Below are 20881 nucleotides of genomic sequence, written 5' to 3'. Positions count from 1 at the left end.
AACCATTCATTTTTCAGGGATGCCCAAAAAGTGAGGTTTTCTGTGACACTGAAGCGGAGCACATCGCCAGTTGCATGAGGTGAGTGCCTCAGGAAAAGTGACAGAATGAATTTAAGACAGAGAAATAACGTGGGGAATCAGCGAGTTGTCAGCAGTTAGCAGAGGGAAAGGGCGGGAACATATGGGAGCACGAACAGGAGTATGCCATTCTGATTAGATTAACTGCGAGCACAGTATTTATAAAAGTTTTTATTATTTCCCGCCGGTGCCGCGGGTGAGGGGAGAACTACATTTCCCGTGATGCCGCGGGCCGACGCAGGACGGCGCCAATCAGGTGGGGCGGGGTGCGGCCAATGGGGAGGTGGGAGAAGTTTGAATTCTGAGGCGGCGCCGCCGTTACGGCTTCAGCGCCGCTGGGGTGCTGTGTCGGTGCGGGCGGCTCGGAGGGGCCCGCGGTGCTGTGGGGTCCGTGAGGGGCGTGCGGGTCGGTAAGGGATGAGGCCGTGTGGGGTGAGACGCTCTCGGCGGCTGAGGGTTGTGGTGTCCCTGAGGGACCGAGGCGGCCTCAGGGGCTGTGAAAGGCGCGGGACTGAAGAATGTTTAGTCCGTGAGGGGCGCGCGCGCCTGTGGGGCTGGGGTGGGCTGAGGGCTTGTGGAGTCTTTGAGGGGCTGTGGGCCCTCGAGGATCTGGGGGGGCTGTGGAGTCCGTCAGGGGCTGCGAGGTGCACGGGGCTCATGCTTGTGGGGTCTGTAAGGGACAGAGGCGGCCTGAGGTGCGTGGGGCTGTGGTGTCCTTGGGAGGCGCTCGGGGATCCGCGAGGGGCTGTGGGATCCCTGTGGGGATGGGGAGCCGCGAGGTGCGTACGGCTTGAGGGGCCGTGGGGATCTGTGGCAATGCTGTGGCATTGCTCAGGGGCTCTCAGTTGTGAGGTGCGCGGGGCTGAGGGGCACAGGGAGAGCCGTGAGGAGGGGCTGTGGGGTGGGTGAGTGGACTTAGGAAAGCTGTCTCTGTGAGGTTTCAGGTCAGTACCCAGCCGTACAGGTGTCCTTTCCTTTTTAAATGCAGAATTAAAGGAGAAGCGTTCAGGATTGGAGGAGAGGTGGTCATGTCCCAGGAGGACAGCCACGAGTGGGAGCTGAGCAAGGAGAATGTGCAGCCCCTCAGGCAGGGGCGGGTGATGTCCAGCTTGCAAGAGGCACTGTCGCAGCAGGACTCTTCCAGCCACACTGCTGTGCAGCTTAAAAAACAGTAAGTGATGTTATAATAGCTCTTTTCACCTTATCTTACTCCCTCCCTCCTCATTTTATCTCTATTTTCTTAAACTGTACCAATCTCATAGGCATTTAAAAAGGCATAAAAGAAGTTCAGTAATTCATGTCTGTGCTATTACCACGCTCTAGGATTTTAGAACTACTCAGTGCAGGTGTTGTGTAGTACAGACTTCAGCTTTTTCATTTTGCAACAGAGCATTTAAACAGCAAACACTAGGGAGATCTGGCTGTGCTTTTAAATTAATAATTAACTCTTAATTTGTAATGTGCAAGATCAACTTACAGTGATACAAATGTATTTATTGGATTAATAATGTTATATTTTAGGGAGTTTGAAGCAGAAATACGATTTTACTCTGGAGATGATCCTCTGGATGTGTGGGAGCGGTAAGTTTTTCTTTATTTCAGAAAAAAAGAGTTAAATGGTCACATATCCTTGTAAAAGCAAGGGAAACATTCTAATTTAATAAGAAACTCATTGAAAGCTAAGTTTTATAATTGTTTTTAAATATTATATTGTGTTTCAATATTATGCCATTTTTTTTCTTAATCTCTTTATATTTTACAGACGCTTATTAAGAACTGACTTGCTATGAACACATTCTGTCTCTAGGTACATCAAGTGGACAGAGCAGGCCTTCCCTGGGGGGGGCAAGGATGGCAACCTGTCAGCAGTTCTGGAAAGGGCAGTGCAAGCCCTCCACGGGCAGCAGCGATACTACAAAGACCTTCGCTATCTTAATCTCTGGCTCAAGTTTGTGAGTGTTTTGGGAACATCTCTTGGGTGCTGCTTTTTCTTGGGACTTTGTCATGTTGTCTGCACACAGCTAAGTTGGTTCTGGTGACAAGAGTCAAACAGTGTTGTACAACGAGTGCGATATTGGACGTATTTTTCTGCAAATGTTACTCTTGAATTCTGTTTCTCATTTCCAGACTATTTTTTAGGGTTGTTCACTTTGGATAGCTACCAACTCTAGAATTTTTTAATTTTTAAAAGCTGCCTTGAATAAATAGAGTTCAAATGTTTATTTAAGGGGAAAATGATTTAAAGATACAACATCTAAAATATATCTGTCCTTTCAGATATTTTAGCTTCTAGCTGTCTTCTATCCCTATCTTTTTAAACTCTAAAGCAAGCTAAATGTGTTCTGGTCTCATTTCCAGACTATTTTTTAGGGTTGTTCACTTTGGATAGCTACCAACTCTAGAATTTTTTAATTTTTAAAAGCTGCCTTGAATAAATAGAGTTCAAATGTTTATTTAAGGGGAAAATGATTTAAAGATACAACATCTAAAATATATTTGTCCTTTCAGATATTTTAGCTTCTAGCTAAAATCCTTTTAAACTCTAAAGCAAGCTAAGTGTGTTCTGGCCCTGTCCAGTCTCTCCATTGCTGTGATTTTTGTTGTCCATTTTTTTGCAAAGCAAAAAACTTTTTTTGTTTTTGCTGAGGTAATCTACCAGTTCCAAAAGTGGCAAGGAATATGCTATGCTTCATCTGAAGCCAAAATAACTGTTTATTCTCAGGAATACTAATATAGTGCAATTCAATCATTGAATTACCTCACATTGAAATAAGAAATGATAAATTCTGTGTACTGGCCTTAGAACTGTTCCTGTCAGACTTGTATTGAAATGATTGGAGTCTTGCTGGAGGCATTGAAAGGCAGATTTTGACTGGGACCCCCCTGCAGTGGCGTGTGATTAAAGACATCCTTGGGTCATTTCAGGGCGATTGCTGCAACGAGCCCTTGGATCTGTACAGTTACCTGCACAGCCAGGACATCGGCACCACGCTGGCCCCGCTCTACATCACCTGGGCAGAGGCACACGAGGCCAGGGGCAGCTTCAGGAAAGCAGATCTGATATTCCAGGAAGGACTCCAGCGCAAGGCTGAGCCTTTGGACAAACTCCAGGCTCATCACAAGTAAGGGAAGAACTTAGGTGCTCACCTGGGTTCCTGGGATAGGGAAGGTTATGCTGACTTCTCCAATTTTATTTTTTTTTTCTAGGCAGTTTCAGGCCCGTGTTTCTCGGCAGACACTACTGGCACTTGAGGAAAGTCCTGATGGAGACGATATGGGATTGCTGGGAATTGCGGAGCCTCAGAGAAGTTCGCTGGCAGACCTCAAAGGCAGAGGGAAGAAGAAAGTGAGAGCCCCCATTAGTCGTGTGGGAGATGCAGTTAAAGGTACATTAAAGAGCTAAAAAAACGGTTACGGAAGGAGTTTAATCTCTTTATAGTGAGATTTGCAATTGAATGTGATGGTTGAAGGTTAATTGATAAAAATCTTCTTGCTAATAGCCTTGAACCCAAACAGAAGCTGCCAGCCTCAGGCTTCTCTACAGCTTCCAAACACTCCAAGTTTTGCCGTATTTGATGAAAATTCTGTGCCTGGACCTGAGATTCCCACACTTACAGCACAGTCATGGCCAGCACCGCCAGTTCCCAGAGCCAAGGAGAATGAACTCCGCGCAGGACCGTGGAACTCTGGCAGGGTAAGGAGGCTCAAAATGGATGGGGAAAAGAGAGGAGGGTGCAAGTTGATGACTTCTGATTGCTGAAACAGAGATCGTCTCTTTCTCCCTTGCCTGTGGTTTGTGTCTATTGTAAATACAGATTTCGTAATAGAATAACAAAAGTGTTTGGGTTGGGGGGGAACCTTTATAGATCATCTGGTTTCACCTTCCACTAGCCCAGGTTGTTCCAAGCCCCATGCAACCTGGCCTTGGCACTCCAAGGATGGATCAGCAACAGCTTCTGTGGGCAACTGTGCTACAGCCTCAGCATGATGCCTCAGGAAACAGTTTGGGAAATCATGGAAAAACAGGAGTGAGTTTGTGAAGTATTCCCACCATGTAAATTTTTGTGCTGAAGAGTCTCAGGCAATTAAAATAGGCAGATAAGAGTAGTGTGTTGCCAGCCTAAATTCCATCTCTTCTCTTTACTAATGAACCTCAGAAACAGTTAAGGGATTTTTGTGGTGTTGCACTGGTCTCTTAATGGAAAAATTGAAAAAAACCTCACAAAATCGAAATCTGGAGGTTGTTGGTGGACAGGGAATGAATATTATCATAGAACTGGGACAATCTTGGCTGTAAAATGAGAACTGTGGCATCTGTGGAAAATAAGGAATACCCAACCTGACCAGGATAAGGTGTATATATATCCCTCAATATGTACAAAACATTCCCTGTGCCATGGTGCAGTTGACAAATATGTGAAATGTGCATTCCTGTTGAAAATGTAAGACTGTTTGTTTCTCCTGAAGGTCAGTGATGGCACATGAGAGGGTAAATCTCTTGGCCTGCCCATTTCACTGGGATGAAGATTTGTTACTTGCCAAGGCAGTGGCTTTTCTTAGCAGGGAGAGGGATGGAGTGGGTAGAACTGAGTGCCAGGCTAAGTTAGCTCTAAGTGACTTAGGCAGAGACTTGGTATGTAGGTTGAGATTATCTAGTTGAAATCTTAAAAGTAGTTTTTGGATTTTGAATCCATTTCCTTATGATAACATTGTTACCTGCCAGATGTGGAAGTGTTATGCTGAGTCTGTTTAAATATGATGCAAATCATGCCACGAGCTGTCATGCAGGGTTCTCGGCAGAAGGACCCTGTTGGGATCTTGGTATTGATCCCCACATTCCTCCAATAACGCTTTAAAACACCAAACATTTGGAGCACTTGTTTGCCTCATGATCACTCCCAGATCTGAGTTTATCCAGCTGAAGTCATCTGGATTGCTGGTGTTTGTAAAGCTATACCAGCATTGCTGCTTCTCTCCTGAAGTTAGCATGTAGGTTTGATGTGGCCCAAGAATGTCCATTTTTATGTCCCTTCTCTTGTGTGTCCCTTTTCTCCCAGATAATCATTGTACAAACCGGAGTTTAGGGACTTGTCGTGCTTGTGGTCACACAGCTGAATGGAATTAAATTGAACAGATCCTGTTTCAGGATGCATGACAGTTAGACATCATAAGAATTTTATTTGGTTTTGACTGTACCTTATAAATACTTTAAGTTGGTTTTTTCTGTTGTTTGTTGTTGTTTGTGTTGTTTTAGTTACCACAATTCTGAGTAGTTTGGTGTTATTTATTCAAATTTTCTCATGTATTTTTTCTAAGCACAGAACAGAGTGTCTTTACAATACTCCAAAACTAGTTTCTGAAATTAGCCCTGCTTTCTCCTGTGCCCATTTTTCTGTGCTACAGTGAAGTTCACAAAGCCCACCTAATAAATTCCTGTTTTTTCAGGACCCCCTGCAAAATTGAGCCCAGCATAAACTGCGTGTTAAGTACTCGCAAACCTGAGGAGCGGGAGGACCCACTGCAGCGAGTGCAGCATCAGCAGCAGGATGCTCAGGCAAAGAAAGAGATGGTGATGTACTGCAAAGAGAAAGTTTATGCTGGAGTGGATGAATTCTCTTTTGAAGAGATCCGAGCTGAAATCTACAGGAAGAAAGCAAGAAAGAAAGACGAGGGTATGTTCCAAAGTGGGCTGGAGCAAGTAAGGCATTCCAGATGGAATCATAAAATTGTATTTGCTTCTGTCTGTTACTGCAGCTGCTTCTCTTTTTCTACTGGAGTAGTTGTTTAACTGCTGTGAGGTACAGAGACAGTAACACATTCAACAGCTTTATGTGGAAGTGTGGGACAGGGAAAGACCACCAGAAGTTTCAGCCCCTTGAGAATTTAGGCTGCAGCCACCAATTGTATGTGAAATAGGCATTGGGCCTTAGAGGTGTTCTTTCCTTAGATGAAATACAAGCCATAGAACGGAAGAAGGAAGAAATACAAAGGAAAATTGAAGAGCTGGAACAGAAATTAAAGAAGAAAGAAGATAACAAGCAGCAACAACCGCACGAACAGGTATTGTCCTCATTTAACTGCAAATAGCTGCAATTTTAAATGAAAGTACCCAAGAAAGCCAAAAGGAAGCGTTTCTGATATTCTTGTAACACATTTTGAAGTTCTTTTGAAAGGATTCTCCACTAGTGAGGTATATTGTCTCTCTCTCTCTCCCCCTCTCTCTCTTCCTTCTCTGTTTCCAAAACAATGCCTTCACGGTAAGTACTTGAAATAATGAAACAGTGAAACAAGAGTTGTGACTTTGTAAGCTACCTAACTGCTTACATATGTCCTTAACAGTTGCAGGGTAACTAAAATCTCCTATGAAAGTATAAATATGGTTGCAAAGAATAAATGATGCCTTTTAACTTCACTATGCAATAAAAGGGGACTTTACTTTCTTCATGCAGGTAAGCTAAGCACAGATAAAAGTAGCTAAAGGCAACCATTTTCTATCAGGGTTTTAATGGCTATGTGAAATTATCTGCATGTTTTTGGAACCTTTTTGCCTGGCTTGTGATTCTCTCCCACTGTACAACTGAAATGTGGCGTTGTTTCCACAGGCAGCAGAGGTAATGGGAGCTTCCACACCTTTGGCATTGCAAGGATTTACTTTTTCCAGCGCAAAAGAATATGGGGAGAAACAGCCTCAGTCACAAAGGTAATAGAGGGGTGTTTTAGCCAGCAGAGAGAACACTTTGAGGCTATGTAGGTATGACTAGTAACATGGATCATTAGCAGCCTGTTTTCTCAGGTAGGATGGAATATAGCCTTGGCATCAGTCTGTAACCAGGATCTGTGCTCTTTCTCTGTTTGATTATTTGTCTGAGGGATCTTAACTTTTTGCAAGAAGCATTTGTCATCTTGACTTGCCTTTTTCACAAAGTTTACTTACATTTTGTGAAGGTCTGTAGAATACAAACTTGTTTGTTTTATCTTTTTCACAGTGAATTCCAGGTCTATGAAGATACTCAACTACATAAACCATCTTCTTCTGAGGGTAAGTAATCAAGTTTTTTACCATTAACAAGAAGGTCTGGTTTAAAGGGAAGTGTTCCATGAATACCAAGAAGGTATTTACAAGCAAAGTAAAACCCAAAGCTTAGGTGGATTAGAAGAATGGCAGTGTGTTTGTTAGTAGTGCCTTTTACCTTACTGAGCAAAAATTGGAGCATCTGAGAACTGTCACTATTTGAAAGGACTTTCAAGAAGAAGGGCATTTTTCTTTCAGTAGCTGGAAAGTTTTCTTCCATTTTTCATGTTTGCAGTCTTACTAACATTTCAGAAGAGTTTAATGCTATAATGAGATTATTAATTACCTTAAGTCCTTTATTCTCAGAGGTTTTGCTAGGGGAATACATCCCAAAATTGTCTATTGTTGATTTTGGTAAGTTTTGTTGGGAAGGTCAAATCCTGAAAAATTTTACTTCTGATTGGAGTTGACTTGTGTTGCTGTTGACAGCAGTTATCCAGACTCTGATGTATCCCCAGACAGCCACAGTGGAAATACATTTTTAAACTCTAAGGAGAAACAGAGAAATCAGACAGTCTTGCAGGAAAATGTACAAATTCTGAAGCATAGTCTGAACACAGCAAGTTAGCTCACATAATATGGTGGTAAAGGGGTGGTTCATGGCAAAATGAAAACTTTTTAAATGGGTTTCTTTATATGCCAGCTCTGTAACTTGCTGTTAGGAGCAGTACTTCTAGAACTGCATATTAACTATCTTAACTAGTGTTGGATATGCTATTTTAGAAGAGCTGTGGATATGACAGAGCCTCTTGGTTTTTCTTTACAGATGTAGGTCTGCTTCCCCCACCGGCTGCTGTTCCATTTTTCTCTATATTTGATGAATCCACTAGCATGTCTTTCATGTTGTGGTTTTAGTGTTGCTAAGGAAGGAGTTTTCTGAAAAGACCAGAATATTGTGAAGAAAGCCATTTCTTTAGCTCAGAGTCCACTTTGCCTTGAGCAGATTGAAAGGTAATAGCAAGCCCACTTGGCTTTTTGCATTACTGCTGTGTGACTAATTTACAAGATTTTTTAACCAAATAACTTGCAGAGAAACTAATGAATGCTTTCTATCTTCATTATCACCCATGAAGAGTAGAATCATCAGTTCCTTTTATACTATTGGCTCCTGTACTTATTTTGACTATATAAAATGGTTTTAGTGTTTCTGGTTTAGTTTTTTTACAGAGTAAAAAAGCTGAAGAGAAGAAAAACCTTTTTATCGTTGTGAAGAAAAATCATCTGTTGTATGGGAGTTTCTTAATCTAGAGTTGAATTTATTTGCTGGCTCTTAGTATGTAAACATGTATACCATACTGAATGTGTTTTTTACTCAGGAGGTTCCTTGCTCATTATAATTAGGAAGAAATATTTCCCACCCAACCCTTCACTGCTTTGAAAGCACTGAAATTTTGTAGCAAAGGTTGTGATAAATATTCAGGATGTCTTCTGTTGTAGCAGTTAAATTTTGTGAAAGAGAAGATTTATAAAATCATCTCTAGACTAAGATTGTGAGTACAATCAATCATCAAAACTGAAATGAAGCTCTGACATGACTTCTGGTTTTCTGCTAGGGATGGGAAAGTATTTCTTCATGTTAATTAAATCTGGGTGTGCACTGAGTCCTCTCCTCTATCTATTGTTGTAGATAACAAGTTGATGTTATCTACAACTTGTATCTTCGGTTAGTCTGAGTACTTGATGGCTTTATTTACAGCCCAATCATGGAAGCCAGCCTGGAAGATACTCACTCGTCCGGTGCTTCTGTCTCAGGAGGTTCTCTGTCCTCTGTTACACAAACATCTGCTATTAAATACCTGCACATCAGTGAGAAACTGGAGCTGGCTCAGAGCTTGCCTGCTGAAGTGGTTACTGGTTAGTATTAAACTGAATTTCACTCACATCAAATAACTTGCACCTGTCACTAAATGTGGGGGGTTTCTGTCCTTCCTGTATCCCGCTCTGCTTTGTGTGTTACTATGGCTGGTGGCTCAACTTGTCTTCCTTGTCTGAAGCAGCAGTGAGGTGCACTGCAGGATGCTTGTCAGCATCCAAAGCATGTCAGTATTAAGGTGACAGACAACTTACTTAGGGTAGTAAAGCAGACAGTCTGTAGGAGTAATGAGGTCAAATTCCAAAATTAAAAATTTGGACTGGTTGGCAGTAATAACGGCTTAGGTAGCTTTGTTTTGGTTTGTCTTCCTTTTCCTTTTTTCTTGTCATCATACTGTGTGTCTCCTGATGTGCTGATAAGCTACTACTTTGAAAAGAATGAATACATATTTGGAGTCTAGTGCAAGTTGCATAATTTTGGTTGAAATCTGCATTTTAACTGTGCTATGAACTGTTGTGCTGCTTCACAGTATCCTTCTTATTCCTATTGACGGAAAGCAGTACTGATACTTAAATAGTCAATTTCTTTGCTTATTTTTCTCCTAGTTAAAGGCATTGTTTCTTTCTGTTCTAAATATTAGATTACAGTTAGAACAGAAATGGTCACAAAAAGCCTTCAAAATCTGGCCTGTGGAATTAGATGTGAGTTGGATGATGGTGTTCAAGGTGTTTAACCTTCTTTCACTACTTTGGTTTTGTTTTATGGTTCTTTATTAGAGTTGTGTATTTGAAATTTCAGTGTATCTACTCTGGAGAGTTATGTTCTCATGTGCCTACAGACTATTTTATGATAAAGCATGCTTGGCACTTGGAATGAAAATGCAATCAGAAGTCACGTCACTGAAATAGCTGGGATATTTTGGATGGATCTTTGTCTTGTTTTTATCATATGTACTAAACTTTAGAGCAAGATGAAAAATCTTTTTAGAAAAAAAGAAAGCATTTATTCAGATGATTTAATGGTCCTTTCTTAAATTTTGGATCTTTCCAGTTGCTTTATTTTTTGATTTCTTGACATCTCCCGTGAACTGCAGCTCTCACCCTGGATATAGTAATTCTTAATGCTGTGTAAAGGGCAGAAATTACTTCAGGTACCTGTCCATTTATTCCTGAAAAATATGACAGTCAATTTCCTAAGTTTGTGATGGCAAAAGCTTGGAACACATTGTAGCCTCCAGCTTACATTATTTCCTGGATCTTTCACAGAATTGCTTCCTGATCAGTACTTACTGCAATGCTTTTCAAATAAGAGTGGGCATAACAGTAGATAATCTGGTTCCTACCTGTATACTGTGGAAGTTTGAAATGTTCTCTCTCATTACAGCCATGGCATTTGGGAGAAGGCAGTAGAGGCTATCTAGTTTTTGTGTTTTGTCTCAATGATCAAGCAGAATAAACATTGAGGCTGTCTTGGTTTTTACAGATCAACTCATTTATTGAATTGAATGACCTTATGTTCTGTTATGAAGGAAAGTAAGTCCAGTCCTACAGGTGTCTTCCAGGAAATAAAAGCCATCAAATTCTTAACATTGCAGTGAGCAGTAGAGTTGGAGTCCAACTTTGTTTTCCTTTTCTTACATAAAACCTCTGCTGTAATCAAAGGACTAAATTTCCCTAAACACCATAACTAAAAAACCCCAAACTAATCACTTGATATGGGCATAGATTAAAAAAATGGATGTTGATTTGCAGACTGAGTTTGAATTCTGCTGTGGCTGAAATAATTCAGTTTTGTCTCTTGTGAAAGATACATTTTGCATGATGCTGCAGTAGAATCCTTGAGACCTCAAGGTGATAAAAGTCTGTAAGGCAACTTTAAAGACAAGGGTCACATTGACTTCCCAGAACTATTGAAAAGAGATGAGTTGACTTGCTAAGAGATGAATAGTACATCAGAACATGGATCCAAAGTTTCCAGTATCCAGTTTACTTATACTTACTGTTATACTGTTACTGACAGATACAACCAAGTTGCAGAGTTAACACAGTTTCAGCTCATCTCTTCATGTTGTTTGTTTTCTTAGATGACGACGTGGCTCAGATCCTGTGGAGCCCTGAAGAGCGTAAAAAGCTTCTGAGTTCTGTGCTGTCATCATTGGCTGCTTCTCCAGGTTTTCACTTGGAGGCTGGAGCTCTGCCTCACATGGAGGTTGAGAAAGACGTTGAGCTGGGTAGGTGTGCCAGACCCTCTGCAGTGCAGAGTTTGTGTTCTAATGGGTTTGAGTTAGGGCTCGTGTCTACCCTCTTAGTTTTATGTGGCACAGATGGGGAATGACTTGGGGAGAGCTATTTACTAGCTATTTACATACTTATGACAGTTTATGAATATAAACTTTCAACACAGGAAATGAGACTTACTGCATCAAAATGGAATATTGGAACAATGAAGAATACAAGATGTTTTTTGCCATTCCAACTGGATGCATTTTCCAGTGGGATGCAAAGGGATTTGCAACAAAGGTAACACACATGATGGTTATTGTACAAGTGTGAACTGGTAAAATCTTATCCATTAATATAAACTCTTAATTTCTGAATTCCATGCAAGAGGTTTGCTACTTTGAGTCCTCTTCCTGACTGAGGATCTAGATTAAAAGTTTCTGACTGTGAAAAATGTCTTCCTTGATCAAGTGGGGGGTGGGGGGGAAGAGGATAAGAAGAATATGAAAATGAGCAATTTTCACTTTATTCAAAAAATAAATGTTCTTCTTATGTACCTTCTTGTAGGTGTATTCTCAGCCTGTGCCTTGGGATTTTTATATCACCCTTGAGTTACAGAAGCGTTTGAATTCTGACTTTGACCAGAACTTCAGTGAGAATTGCAGCTGTTACCTGTACCAGGATGGTTGTGTCATTTTGCACAAGGATACAAATTGCTTCACACTCAGGGTCAGTACAGACAAACCAAGGACAGTTGGAAGGCCCAAACTCCTGCTTGGGTGCCAGTAGTGAGTTTGGAGTGGTGTTATGCTCCTTGCTGAAGAGCTTCTCCTGTCTAATCCTGCAATACAGGTGCTCTGGTCTTTATCTGTGTACAAATCAGGGCTGTCTGTTAATGCCTCATTTGGGTCTGGTTTCTCATTCATAGATCATGTGCTTCTCAGAGACAATCTTGAACCAATTTTTCACATTTTTTGTCTTTGTGAGTCATAAAGACTGCAGCCAAGAACCACATATTATTCCACAGCAAGATTTGCATCTAAAGCTGTTGTTTAATTTGACCTCTTGCAGTACATTCCAGTCAGCTACAGCAAGGTCACAGCAATTAATGTCTTGCTGAATGATTCGCACTTTAAGTCTTGTAAGTGCATTTGGAATTGTTGCATACAAATAGGACTGAAATTCAGTAGTGATTTCAGTCTTCAATTTCTCCCTCCTGGTCTTTTGTCCAATTCTGAACAATAATGTTTCCTAGCTTACAGTTCTTGTAATTCTGTCTGGGCAAAATCTGATTATACTGAGTTTATGGTGGGACTGTTACCTCTGTACAGATGAAAAATGAAACAAAAAGTGAGCTATAAATATTTCATCTAATCTAAGGTAGAAGGGTACAGAGACAGATGTTTATTCTCTTTTCAGGATATTCTCCATAACTGTAAGTTCATCACAAAGGAAATCATCTTCTTGATTGTTCGTGATCTTCTGCATGTGGTAGAGAAGCTGCACAAAGCTGAGATTGTCCATGGAGATCTGAGGCCAGAGGTGTTCTTTCTGGGAGACAGGTTGGTCTCTGCCTGTGAATATGGGAGGGTACAGAACAGTCATTTCAGCTACAGCCCCTGTGCTGCTGTAACTTCTACCCTTGAGCTGGTGTACTGAAGTACTGAGGCCTGAACAACAGGCCCTGAGCCAAAGCTGACCTCTAGATGAACCTTCCAACCAAATGATATATTTGTATCTACTCATTAACGAAGAATCATTAGCAATATGATCTATGTATCCACTCGTTGTCAAAACATGTATTCACGTTCCTGTATTTAGAAACCAGATAAGGCCACACTTGGGTTTTGGGGGTATAGGAGTAAAGGCAACTCCCTGGTCTGCTCCTTGAGCCCTGGCCAGGCTTTGGGAGGAACCCAGCAGGAGGCTGACTGCAGGTGTTCCTGCACTGGAAGTGGTGTGAGCTTGTTTCTTGCCCACTGTCCAAGCTGGACCCTGTCCCAGCCCAGTTGGAAGCCTCTTTGCCTGCGGGTGGACGCACCCGTAGGAATTCCCAGTTCTGGGAGGGGATCTGCAGTGCTTGGCTGTGACAGGGTCCCCCAGCTGCTGTGTGGCTCTGGAGGGTGGTGGAGTCTTAGAGTGTAACTGGTGCTGTATCTTAATTGCTATAGGCAGTCCTTGGTAGCAGTGATGAGGTGCATTGCTGAGCTTCTCCTTGTGTTATTCTTTATAGTCTTGCATTATAGAAAATGACACTATTCCTTAAGTTGGTTTCTGTGCCTCTTGTGCTGAGCCTGCCCACTGGCAAAACAGGCCTGATTTTGCAGTCCAGCTTTTTTAGGCTCCAGTGTATTCTGATAAGAGTGAAAACACTTAATTTAGGAATAAGCCTTCCTGTAGAAATAGTATACATTAACATTGTAAAACTTCTGCTCAACAAAATGGTTTTGCTATTACCCATGTTTTTAAGTTTCTTCTTTACCAAGGTTCTGGACCGCTAAAGCAAGTTACAGTATGGTTTGTAACTTGCCTTTACATACCTGAAACCCAGGAGATTAGAAGACATAAGACAGGTGGGACTGGAATATCCAGATACCCTAAACAAAGTGTTCAGGTTCCTCTGCAGTCCAGCTGGTACCTTAATGCATAGACCTAATTTTGTTCTTTAAGCTCTTTCCCATGTTATGTTAACAAAGTCACGTATCCCTTGGAATGTGATATGTGAACTAAGTGTGGTGATGTCTGGAAATAATGCACAAACCTTTCCAGACCACGTTAGAATGATAATATAAAAGCAAACCTTTCCTTGAAGGCTGCGTGCCTTCAGGTACATAATATGGTAAAAAACAGTGGCCCAAATTAGATCCTTGCAATTGATAAGATTGGGCAATTAGAATATCTGGCCAATATTGTCCAATGAGAGGAGCAGTTGGTTATGTAATCTCCTCCCTGGGTTCTGCCATCCTCCCCTACCCTTATTATGCCAGTGATTACATGGTGCAAAATAAAGTGTCCTTGGAGAACTTACAGGCAAGAGATAACAAAATTTTAGGAATGTGTTAATAAGTGTCTGTTCATTGTGGGAAGGAAAGCTGGAAAAGTACTGGAAGTTACACTGAGGCATTTAACAGTCTACAGAACTACAAATACATGAAAAATACATAAAAGCTAAAAACTTCAGGCATCAGTGGGAAGCCAGTAACCACAATGTCTAATGAATCAGATATAATTCCATTATGTAAATTCACTGGGGCTGTTCTTAGTTATCATTGATATGTTAAAAATAGCTATTAAATTTAAATTTACTTTGAGCCTACAGTCATCTGACATACATACTCCCAACATATTTTACTTATAATTTCTTTGTGATTATTTTATTAATAACTTATTTACATAATTATTTACAAATTACATACCTGTACTATGCAAATTCTAATATTTTCTTCACATCCTGAAATGGGTTGTCTTGCACATTTCTTAGAGTGCTGCGTCCTCTTTTGGAAGTCACTGATATAATAGTGGCTTGATGGACATGGATACCTCCTGCTGAATTCCTCTGTGGCAAATACAAAATAAACAACTGCCAAAAAGTTAGGATAATGGTTTGGGGGTTTTTCAGGTAGCAAAAGGACAAGTGCATAGTACAAGTTACAAAACAAGCTCAGAGCATATGAGTATGTAAGAAGAGTAGTAGTGAGCTGTGATACGTGGATATTGTTGGCTTGGTAGTTGTCAATAGAGATACTCCTCCCTGCCCTTTTGTTTTGTCTTCCCTCACCTGTAGACTAGGAGAAGTTTGTTGAAATATTATCAAGTTTAATTATTTTTTGTATCAGGTATTCTGAGATTTAGTTGGGGAGGGGGAAGTGCAAAACGTTACACTGATTCCGAATTGATTCTTGCCTTTTTGCTTTTGTCCTCTATATTCTTTACGTATCTATATTTGTAGCTCTGTAGCCTTATTGCAGTTGTAACGATCATTTTACCTGCTCTATTAGACAGAAAGACAAAATAAATTCCCCAGTGGCTCCAAGCCCTGGGGTCTCTGAAAGCCAAGGCTGAAAACCAGCTCTTCGAGACACATATTCATAAACAAAATTTAGTTCCTGTCTGAGGGCAGTTGTTCAGAAATGGGTAGAACCAGGGGGAATTCCCTCATCACCCCTGTCTCTAATTAAGGATTCTTGTCAGTTATGCTAATTTGCTAATCATATAAAAACTGTACCTGCTGTGTTATGTGTGCATCTTCAGCGCTTTTCATCGTGTTGTGCACCATAAGGATCCTTACAAAGGTAACCCCTTTTTATCACCTGTGTCTGGCTCATCATTTCAGGACCAGTGAAAAGACATCACACTATTCCCACAGTCCCCAGACTTTGTTTCAGATAACTGTGACAAATACAAAAATAGCATCATTCTCAACCCTTTATTGTTTCCTGTTGCTTACTGTGGAGACAGCACTATCATGCCTAAGCTCCCTGCTGTGAGCTCTTGCCATCCAGGGCAGCCCTAGCAGCAGTAGTTCTGACAGCAGCCATCAGAGGGGAGTATTGACATGGTTAAGACTCACCTTCACTGTGCTGTTAAATTTAATTCTAAAAGACAGAAAAAGTTTGTTGGATTGTCTTCTGCCTCATGTGCTTCCTCTGCTCAGGATCTGCGACGCGTTTTCTAATGAGGAGGTGGCAAATGCTCTGAAGGTGGTGGATTTCTCTCACAGTCTGGATTTGAGGGTACTGCCTCAAGTCAGCTTGCCCTATAGCTTTCCCACAGCTCAGACTCCTCATGGACAACAACTTCTGGCAGAAAGTTCTCTTCCCTATCAGGTGAGTCTGTATTTAGTAGGACATCTTAATTTCTGTGTTTCCTTTACAAAACCCATTTTCTTAAATTAAAATTTACAAGTGCCATGGAAAGCTCTGATCAATAAATACTAAAAAAAGAGAATTTTGCATCTGATGGAATCTTTGGCATTAAGTGAAAGGATTAGCAGTGCTATTCAGTGATTGTAACTACTGTATTTACTTAGAAACCTATAATGAAAACAGAATTTTACCTTTAGAAGTTTTCTTCTTTAACAGGTCTCTGGAAGTTTCTGGTGTAAGGATGGTTCTGACTTAAATGTGTGAAAGCATTAAGAGCAGAAAGTGATAGACATTGAACTTTGTGGTATTTGTTGTGATTACAGGTAGACTTGGTTGGCATTGCAGATATAGTCCATTTGCTGTTGTTTGGGGATCATATCCAGGTCTACCAGGAGAATTCCATCTGGAAAATCAGCAAAAACCTTTCAGAGTAAGTCCTTTTGCAGAGGGGGGGCTGCTGGGAAAGAAGAGACATCTAATTTCATTTTCTTCATAGTGATATTGTCTTCAGAGCTTAGACTGTACTGTCTTCAGAGCTTGGAATGTAAACAACTTGGGGCTCTTTTTGCCAAAGTGTTAGTTTTGTGGGGCTGGAAATTGTGAAGTTGTTGGACTTCCTCACTGGTGGCCTCAGTGCTGTATAGGAGACAATTTTAAGTTGAATATGAATAAACGAGATGAAATGATTTTGCTTTTTGATCCTTTCAGATGAGGCTTAGTCAGCACCTTAGAGCTTGGAGAAGTTTGTAAGTGGGTGGGTGGTGAGGGGGGCAAAGATCACATGGGCATGTTGCCTCAGAGATGGATTAGTTTGGCTTTCTGCTTTTCTGCCTTTTTTTTTTATTCTACTAAGACACTAATGGCAGAGTGTAACAGCTGTAGAAACAGTACATTTGTACAGCAAAGATAATAATTTAAAACTGTCACCTAAGATGCAAGTGTGCAAACAGCTGCTTTTTGGAAGCTGCTGTTGTTTATTTTGTAGGCATATACTGCAGGTTTTCTTGCCTTGGCATTTCACAAGGATTTTCCAGAACTCTTCCAGCAGTTGCTGGATAGGTATCTGATTCAGGATCCTGGATCACTCCTAGGACCATTGCTTTAAGAAAACATACTAGCAGTGTGGGAGTTGTCCAGTTCCCTAGCAACCTGCACTGCTTACATCTCCCAGTTTGTTGTGTTAAGCCTTGGGAAAAAAAAAAATCCTATCTTCTTAAGCTGTATACAGAGGAAAACATGTCTCTTTTTTTTTTCCTTCCTTTACTGCCTATATGCCTGGTTTTCTACTATGATATCCTTTGTTTAATTCTGCAAGAGAATAAATTGAAATACTGCAGGTGAAGCCACATAAAGGCCTGAGATGAGAAGGCTGAGACATGGTGTCAAGGACCCGATCAGGATGTGGGTATGGGAAAAAGAGCAGTAACTGTCTGGATAACTGGGGCAGGAGGAATAGTAAGTCTGAGTTGGGAAGGATAGGGCTGTCTGTCTGTCAGTGAAGTTTGGAGAGGAGGAATTTATTGGAAAAGAATTATAGTCAAAGCTGGGGATTCTGGATTGAAAAAATTAGGATTTTGGGCTGAGGTAGAAATTGGAGGGAGTCTTGAGGAGTGAGACCTGTGAAGGGCTACAGAGACACAGCAGGAAGAAGATAAAGTCTGGGCACAAGTTCTGTGGAGCTGGAACCAGGCTGTAATGGCTTCTTGCTCACTTGCATGCATCAGTTCATAATTTGGGAGTTCAGAGTACAAATAAGGAATTTCTTTTCTATCCTGTCTTCTGCTTTGCTTCTGAAAGTGTTATAGACTTATCATTCATCATCTGTACTTACTTTTCAATATCAATTATTGCAATAAATGTCTGCATAGGTGCTTTAGTTACACATTGTACTGAAGTCTTATATCAACAGTGTAAATGAGGTATTTCATTATGTGGGAATAAGGAATTTGCTCTAAATCCATTTCCGTTCACACATCGATCTTTTAGTCTGTCTAGTTGTTATTGATTGATGACATTTGCTGTAGTCAGTTTGAAGCTTTGAAGTAATCTGTGACAAGCAAATTCCCTGCTGCAGGGAGCCTTCTTCCACCAGAAGAGGCTCCACAATTGAGTATTCCCTGGGAGAAGAGTCAGCTGACGCAGATCAATTTTGCTCTTCATGTTGTGCATGCAGCCACTTGTGCTGGTGACACTGTAACACCCCTGAAGACACAGGATTCTTCTTCCTGTTGCTTTTAGTAATTCTACTTTTGTAAAAATGACATTGCTTCTGTCCTTTGTATTCAAAGTTCTCCAAGTGATTTGGAAAGTGATTTTTTTTATTTTTTGAGGTTCATTTGAGTTTTGGGGTTGTTTTGGGGGTTTTTTTTCAAGGATTTTATTGACAGAATAACTTTCCTAAAAACAGTGTTCTGAGAATTCAGATATTGACAACTAGAAATAAGGCTTCTTGCTGGAAGTCTGACTGGCGTTAATACAACAACCATGACCCTCTTATCTTAAGAAAGCTTTTTAAACAGGACTTAATTATTTTTATTAAACAAATGTAGATATAGCAGAATGACTGCAAGAGCTACCGATTTTACTACCAGTTCAGCAAATTACCAAAGCAGTGGGGAATTGCAGGGTAGAGCACAACATTTTTCTTCCAAGGTCAATGGCTTTCTATAACAGAGAACCCACTTAAAGGTGACAGAACAAATGGAAACCACTGAAACATTGTGATAGAGATTTAGGAGAAGGTAGAATGTAAATTGTGATCAAGTTGATTTTTTTATCTCCCAGGTATAATGCTTACAGCCTGTTTTTCAGGGGAGAGCTTTTACCATTATTAAAGAATGGATATGGTGATTTTTTTTTCTGTTTTCACTGTACTATTTTAGGAAACTTCATCTGTGCAGGTTTATGTGAGGCAGGATGTAGAAGCTGTGTTTGAATTTTTAGGACTATTTTTGTCACTCAGAACTCCTTACACCTCCTTAGCAACACTTCATCTCCTCTGCCACACCTCTTGCTCATCTAATCCCACAAAGAAAATGGACTCAAGTCTTGCATATTTTTTTCTTGGTTAGGTTCTGCATTGCCTTAATTATTTTAGCAAATATAAGAGTTACCAGTGAAATAGTACAGGCTGGATTCATTTTGAGATTGGCTGTTGCTGTTTTGTGAGTCAGATAAAGCAGAGGCAGATAATTTGTTTCAAAGCCACTGTAACTCCTAGCTGGAGGGAGAAAAGTGCTTCAGTAGTCAGCAGCAGTGTGAGACAGAAGAACAAAGGGTTTGCTCTAATATCAGTTTTCTGAGACTTAAATGAGTCACTTAACCTTTTTATTCGTATTGTGTGGGTACATCTGGGAGAGAGGGGATTTATTACTATTAATTGTCTCCAAAATATTATCTGTATAGAACTGTGGCAGATGGAAGGCGGGGGAAAAAGGAAGCAAAACTGGCTCTAAACCACCTTTTTCTTTTTTTTTTTTCCTTGCAGCTTTCCTTTAATATTGCCCTGTTAACTTAGCTTGCAAGTGGGTAAATAAGATTTACCTCTGCCCTTTATTCATGAAAGGAGTTTCCCAAGTTGTTCAGTTCAAAAATGTTCTTGATAATTCCTGTAAACTAAAACTGCCTTGGTTTACTATGAATGGTGGTCATGGTCAGTTATACCAGAAAAGGTAACTGTATAAACAGTTGGCTTAGACCTGTGTAGCTACTATCCAGAAACCTATTGGAGAATGGGGTCCATACATTTAAAATTAACAACTTATTCCTAGTTTTCCTTTATATTTACTCAGGTGAGTGAAATTATTATTTCAGGTGTGGTTCTCCCTGGATGTTTAGTGCTGAATATAAATTAAGACCTTGACAGACACATTGTGTGTGTGTGTTTGTATTGTTCCACTGAACACTGCTCTGTTTGTTTTAGGACCCCTGACAGTGATTTCTGGAGCAAACTTTTTGAGAGAATTCTGAATGCAGATGGTAAGTCCACAGTACCTCTGCTGAGGGAGTTGAGAGAGGAAATCAGTGAAATGTTTGACAGCTCTTTCAAAGAACGACTTTTGTTGACCTTAGCTGCTGTGGGAGAAACTTTCTTCCCGAAGAACTTCCAGTGACTTCATAGAAAACAAACACATTTTGTATTCTAGAGAAGAATTTGTTGTTGCTTTCTTATGTTTTCAAATGTAAACATGAGAGTGATTGGAGCCATTTCTGCAATACTTCACGTGGGACTTGCTCAAGAATGTTTCTATTGCATGGGTGCATGGAAAACCTCCTGAGCCTCTACATGAACCTTTCTGTGTCGGAGCAGTTTGTGAGAGAAAATTGTTTGTCTTAACTGCCACCTCCCCTTCTTGTACAGCTCCTTAAAAATTTAACACCTAACTTGCACCACACTCTTTGAAATGTCTTTGTCCTGCATTCAGTTGGTCTTTCAATTGGTGTTTAATCAATAAAGTTGTGTTTTGGTAGCGAGTGTCATATTTAACATTGCTATCAAATGGTTTCAAAAGACTTCATTTAGAATCCATGCAGGAGTGCTGTTGCGTGACTGGGAATGTTTTGTGGCTGCTGGATGCAAAAGCCCCTCATTTGGTGGCAGCTTTCATAACCACATGGGATTTTCTGGACACTTCAGTACAGCTTAAATGATTCTATTTGGAATGTGCTCTCATAGAAAGTTGTCATAAGAAAAAGTAGATGAAGTCACAAGTGGAAAAGCTGCACACATAAACCTTTTTTCTTCTTAAGGCAAGAGTTTTGTTTACTTTTGCAAGGGCTGGAGTTCCTGGCTGGATTTGAGCATCCCTGAAATCTCAATTTGCCCTAAGTGATG

The 20881-nt window shown here is 40.7% G+C and overlaps 1 protein-coding gene across 1 annotated transcript; it reads left to right on the top strand.

The window, feature by feature from the left end:
• BUB1B (BUB1 mitotic checkpoint serine/threonine kinase B) lies at positions 1-20516 on the top strand. Its single transcript, XM_039706562.1, has 21 exons — positions 1-79; positions 1067-1249; positions 1600-1659; positions 1886-2030; positions 3004-3200; positions 3286-3464; positions 3579-3772; positions 3894-3898; positions 5524-5750; positions 6026-6138; positions 6681-6778; positions 7065-7117; positions 7917-7979; positions 8825-9004; positions 11047-11193; positions 11367-11482; positions 11750-11911; positions 12602-12744; positions 15837-16008; positions 16371-16477; positions 19970-20516. Exons 1-21 carry the CDS (start codon positions 75-77, stop codon positions 20157-20159), a joined length of 2739 nt encoding a protein of 912 aa, XP_039562496.1. The 5' UTR covers positions 1-74; the 3' UTR covers positions 20160-20516.
• The last annotated feature ends 365 nt before the right edge of the window (positions 20517-20881 follow it).

The sequence above is a fragment of the Passer montanus genome, unplaced genomic scaffold (genome assembly GCF_014805655.1).
Source record: "Passer montanus isolate IOZ18808 unplaced genomic scaffold, ASM1480565v1 scaffold194, whole genome shotgun sequence".
In the NCBI taxonomy this organism is placed as follows: domain Eukaryota; kingdom Metazoa; phylum Chordata; class Aves; order Passeriformes; family Passeridae; genus Passer; species Passer montanus.
The sequence above is the reverse complement of the archived record's forward strand: the minus strand, read 5'-3'. Positions and strand labels throughout refer to the sequence as shown.

Excerpts from the sequence above, each read along its gene's own strand:
- BUB1B (XM_039706562.1), top strand. Across the intron at positions 6,139-6,680 it reads AGCAACAACCGCACGAACAG|GCAGCAGAGGTAATGGGAGC; the intron begins GTATTGTCCTCA and ends TTGTTTCCACAG. Across the intron at positions 9,005-11,046 it reads GCCTGCTGAAGTGGTTACTG|ATGACGACGTGGCTCAGATC; the intron begins GTTAGTATTAAA and ends TTGTTTTCTTAG.